Source organism: Silene latifolia, chromosome 5, assembly GCF_048544455.1.
Source record: "Silene latifolia isolate original U9 population chromosome 5, ASM4854445v1, whole genome shotgun sequence".
In the NCBI taxonomy this organism is placed as follows: Eukaryota; Viridiplantae; Streptophyta; class Magnoliopsida; order Caryophyllales; family Caryophyllaceae; genus Silene; species Silene latifolia.
Window position 1 is genome coordinate 24,921,825 of NC_133530.1, and position 5,914 is coordinate 24,927,738.

The window sequence follows — 5,914 nt, forward strand, 5'->3', positions numbered from 1 at the left end:
TAGAGGAAATACAAGTAAACCTGATTTATCTCCTTGGGAACGCAAGTAACAAAGCATAACGTAGCCTGCAATGATGAGCGCGTCTGGATTCCGAGTGTTGAACACGATTCATCGGGTTGAAAAAAAGAGAGTTTTTGAAATAGAGCAACTACTAGAAGAAGTTGATTAACTTGTTATGTATGACAGAGCTACCGTTCTAATGTCAAATGCTTAATTTGTTGAAATAGTGAGGATGAATATACTTAAAAATCGTCTAAAGATGTCGTCGCTTAGCTTCGATTCTTCAGATCCTGTTGTAAAACCATTGCTGCTAGCTACTGAGTTAAGCTTCTTGTAATTTAACTAGTTGATGATCTTGACCTTGCCTGCGACGATTTCAGCTAATTAAAGTTTCGCGCACGTAATGAAATTGATGAAGGAGTTTGCAGCTGCAAGTTATTGGCGTAATTGAAGTTCTATCCTAGTCGATTTCATGGCCGTACGGAATCATAGCATCAACGACTTCGACGACACAACATTAGTCGAGAAATGATTCAAGAACGATTAACTTAAGACGCCACCTACAATGAAACGTAAAACAATGAAAATAGATCGAATTATTAGAAAAGAAAAAAGTCGAAAAATGATCATAGCAAACAAATGACAAAAAGTAGGAAAAATGTCGAGAATTTTCGTTGACATCTTCAATTCTTCACATGGAATTTCGGAGCATTGTTTTCTTAATTGCTTTTAAGAATAAATGGAAAATAAATGTTTAGTTATTTTCCTTTCGATTAGGCTTGCAGTCATAGAACCAATTGGATTTGTTACCCAAATGCGAGATGCTGAACTTCATCGACAATTATAAAGTCAGGATCTTCATCGACACTTATATAGTTAGGATCTCGCTAGCCAAATGCAAGATGCTGATCTTCACTGGAAGAAATCATAAACGGAGGATTGTTTTTGAGAAGTAATTCGGAACGATACAAGTTCAGCCTACTTCTCTTCCTGAGATAAATTTCAGTTCCGATCCATCCTAACTGAAATTCTGAACCAAAAATCCATTTCATCCTCTCTGAAACGAGTCTTGAAATGGACTCATCGGAAAATGGAGAACGTGTAAGCGTAAAATCAAACTCCTCAATTTCGCCCCTGAATATGTAACACCGACTGACCATGTAATTAACGGGTATAATCGGAGGCTACGTGCACATTCATTCCAAACAAGCCAGAAAACATGAAATATGCAAACCATACTTTACAATCTCATAATAGTATAGAACATTATTGTCGAGAAATGTAAAAAACGTCTTATATTCCATGTGCTAATCAACATCACACCCACACGACCACAAATACACACTGAAACCAAGATACAACTATGCTAGGGCACAACCAGGTTATTAATATAGAAATAGCACACAATCTTTATATTCCGGATCATGTAGCAGGTACACTCGGACACCCGGAGTTGTCCTGCAGCTCAGAATCCGTGGATTTTGATGTGCTCTTTCTTCACAATCCCAGCCTGTTCATGTAGAAAGCGGGTTATGATCCTCAGAAAAACACACACTACCAACAGCATTGTCCTTGCAACAATTTTAACATTAGGAGAATTGCATCGAGCTAATTGAGCTACTGACTTCACCCTAAATTTATCGTTCATATATGACTATGAACCTATGATAGTGAACTGATATCAACTTTGCCCGCAAAGTTTTAACATTTATATGTAGAGATAGTAGCATCTATTTCATACGATCGCTTTTATATAGCTGTAAAAGTTGAACATTTGAAAAAATATTGGTAAACTTTATTTTACCACTAAAGTCGAAAGAGGACAATATGCAAATCAGCACAATAAAAAGAAGGGAAGCCTATTTTAGTAACTCGTTTTAATTATTACAGCAGAATAAAAAGAAGGGAAGCAAATTTTACCTGAACGAGGAAGGTAGAAACATTCTTGCGCTGGTCACCTTGGAGCTGGATAACCTGACCTAGTTCTGGGTCCTGAACAACAGTACCATTACAACAGAATTCCTTCTTAAGGTCCTTGAGGATCTTGTTATAGCTGAATTCTTTCTTCAATCCTTGAACTGTAGTCAGGCTCTTTCTACCGTTCCTTTGTTGTACACGGATGTGCACATAATCTTTTGTCCCAGCACCAGAGTTCTCAGCATTTGCATCAGCAAAAGGATCTAAATGTAAACACCAACACAATAAGTGGAAGGTTTAGACACTGAATGAACAAAAAATTATTAAAAAATAAAAAGAACAGGGCTCAAACAAGGAGTAATTTGAACAACTGCCGCAGTGATCAACTCATTTCCTACTGCGACTCAAGTGCATGAGTCGGAAGTGACATAGTGCTATAGTGTTTTCTGTCTAAAATGAAGTGTCAGGGTGACATGTCATGTAAGAAGGTCAAAGTGTCGGGGACACCAAAACACGCAAACATAGAGTTAAAGAGAATATAAGTATTTGAACTTCTTTCTGATTAAGAGAATGTAACTATAGCTCAATAGCATGTCGTCATATCTTGAATACTATCGTCCCTACAGTAACAAAAACATTTGTGATCTGTTCGAATGTTCGATTATGCAATGTCAAACCTGGTGCTTAACAGAACACACAAATGACAAGGTAAGCGGTTAGACATGAGCAACATCTCCATATGTTCAAACCACTGGGATGAAGTTGGATGACACATAGTAATAAATTTGTGCCCACCAATTTGACACAATAGTGATTCTCTGTCTTCATTGACAATGGAACTTACCAAACGCAGCGGGAATCTGGATGTCAATGTCAGACATGAAAACTTGGCTACTGGGTAAAAAGTGATCCCTGAACAAGCAAGTACTTTTTGTTTATTTGAATTGCTCAGACCTACATTGGAAAAGAGAAAACAAAAGATGTAAGAAAGTGTGAGTATCAGCTGAATACACAGCATAGCAACAGTAAACACAGTATTCCCAGCAACTTACGCTCTACAACATTATAACCAATCAGGTATATTAAAAAGTTCATAAAACTGTTTTACAGATGATACAGAAGTTACTCAGTTACTCGTTTCCTACACTTCAAAATCATCATCCACTCTATTAGGTAACCTAGGCAGACTGCTGTCGCAATTCCTACTACAGAAGACAACGACTTCTTTTAAGATCGGCTAATTGTATTGCGAGAAAATATCTGTTAACATTGTTTGATGACAAAACTACTAAAGCCAAACAAGTTCAATACAAATGGAACGGAAGAAGTATTACATAAAAGACACATGTAGGATAATCCCTAGCTTATGATGCATAACTAAGGCAGCTAAGCAGCAGGAAACCCAGAACTTATTTTATGCCCATCACACAACGTGCGCCACGATTATAACCTCTCCCGTGGAATACCACGCCACCCCTCACTAAAGAGGGAAGCGCTCGGCCTTGGGCATATAGCAATCTTTAAACTCCTCACCATTATCAAAACTCATCCCTTGTTTTTACAACAGTTTACAATTAATTTTTCCTTCTAACAAAGCTCCATTCCCCGTCACCTTGCGTCCTTACCCTCCCTTCCCATTCACTTTATTCTTACTACTTCCTTTATCTATTTCTTTAGATTTGATTAAAAATACTTATGGCATAAACAAATTATCTAATACATCCACAAATCAACATCCATATTACGGAGATGACACAAATTGTTCCAAATAAACAAACAGGTCCAAATCATTTGTTAACTTTAATTAAAATAAACTCGCAAACAATAAACAAAAAGGTAAACAAATGATTAAAACAGACCAATTTATTAGCTCTTACCCAGATTTCATCACTCATCTATACCATATAACTATAAAATTAAACTCGAATATACCAGATAATTTCAATCAACATCATATCGCATTCAAATCAAGAAAATATTAAAACTTTTCACAAATAAATCAAATAAAACTCAATCGACAACATCAAATCGTATTCAAATCAACAAACGACCTAAACTTTTCGGATATAAATCAAAAAATTACAATTTAAAACACCATATCGTATTCAAATCGATAAAAGATTAAGACTTTTCGGATATAAATCAAATAATTTCAATTTACAACATCATATCATATTCAAATCAATAAAAGATTAAAACTTTTCACAAATATCAAATCAAATCATTTCAATCTACAACTATATCGCATTCAAATCAACAAAAGATAAAACTTTGCACACCCAATAAATCAAATAATAGATCAAACAAATTGATAAAAGAAATCATGCAAATAAATAAATAAATAACCATAAATCGAAATAGCTGACCTTTGATTAGAGATTAAGATTTAAAAAATTAATGAATCGAAACGGAAAAATAAAAGATACCAGATAAAGAAAAGGAACTAGAGAAGGAAATGAGAGAGATTGAGATGAGAAACCTGATCCGAAGAAAAAGGGGGAAGATGGGAAAATGATAATAAGAACCCTAGATCGGATAAAGTCTGAGCAATTTGGGGATAATTTTGAGCGAGGGATATTGTATGTTGAAGGGTATGTTGGTCTTATATAGAAATATGTAGATCGATAAGTGGACCGACAACAACAAACGGATATTAATTAGGGCTTGGACTTCGTATAGAGTTGTGTAACTGTGTACTTTGTGCTTAGAGCGGCTAAACGTAGCGGGCCTATCCGGCTGACCCCGTTTCGTGGGCTGATATCTAACAGTTCAGGTAGGAGTAAGCGCAATCTGGCACGGCTTGTGGATCGACGAATGGACCTAAAACTTTCGATCTTGGACCGGACTGAATCCGAAATATTTGGTCCGATCTGATCTTAGATCGAAATGGATCTAAAACTAGCTTTCTTCACTATTTTCTATACGATAATTACATTTTAATTCCGCTAAATAAAATGCATTTAAATAATTAGGCGACTCTTTTTATGAAAATCATTGGCATACTAATTTATAAGATATTTTGAAGATAAAATGTTAATTTGATTCATAATATTTTAATGATTATCTTCTAAAAACATAAACTTTGGTTCATTCGATCCGGACCTAAATCAACTGTTCTTGGAATGGACCGTACCGAACACCGAAACTTAAAAAATTGAGAACTGAGGACCGGACCAAAATGATTCGGTCCGGTCCGGTCCATTTATCTGGTCCGGACCTAAATTTCTTCGCCCTTACGTGTCAGGGTTCGTTTCATGAGCTACCGTATTTGATTTTCAACCCTAATTAAGATGTATTCATCTATTTTTAAGAAATACCCGATTTTCGTCGGAGACTTGTTAATCGCATACCAACACCCTCAAATGTCCTATGTTGCTTCTTAAAATTTGTGGGGTTATTTTATCTAACCTGAGGAAACGATCGTATGATTTACAGAAAATTTTGTTTCAGACCCTGAAATCCCGAAAATCGCCTATTATTCACTTAAATTTGAGCCCTTTGGGGGTCGTATCTGGTCATGTTTCTTTTTCTACCAGTATTTCTACCATGTCTCTCGGGTCGTTTCATAAGTTAACGCATTCGATTTCAGCGCTAAATAACAAGTGTTCATCTATTTTTAAGGAGTACCAGTTTTTCCTCTGTTGTTTCTTAAAATTTTTTACGCTACTTTACCTAACCCGAGGAACCGTGGGTTTGATGTATGGACATTTTTTATCCAGAATCCAGAAATTCCGAAAATCATGTATTATACATTTTAATTTGAACTATTTCTGAGGTAGTAGCGTTTTATGTTACTTTTTCTACCACGTGCCCGAGGTCGCTTCATGAGTTACCGTATTCGATTTCAGCCCTAAATAACAAGTATTCGTCTATTTTTAATGAGTACCTGAGTTTCGTCCAAGACTACTTTATCGCATACCAGCACACTCAAATGTCCTCTGTTGTTTCTCAAAATTTGTGTTGTTGCTTTATCTGACCCGAGAAACCATCCGATGAA

General features: G+C 35.9%; 1 protein-coding gene across 1 annotated transcript; it reads right to left on the reverse strand.

The window, feature by feature from the left end:
- Positions 1-1,164: 1,164 nt before the first annotated feature.
- On the reverse strand, positions 1,165-4,518 carry LOC141657084 (protein translation factor SUI1 homolog 2). The gene is made up of 4 exons (XM_074464207.1): positions 4,397-4,518; positions 2,762-2,871; positions 1,921-2,180; positions 1,165-1,510 (listed from the first exon to the last, which is right to left on the reverse strand). The coding sequence occupies exons 2-4, from the start codon at positions 2,796-2,798 to the stop codon at positions 1,466-1,468; spliced, it is 342 nt and encodes a 113-aa protein (XP_074320308.1). The 5' UTR covers positions 2,799-2,871; positions 4,397-4,518; the 3' UTR covers positions 1,165-1,465.
- Positions 4,519-5,914: the final 1,396 nt, after the last annotated feature.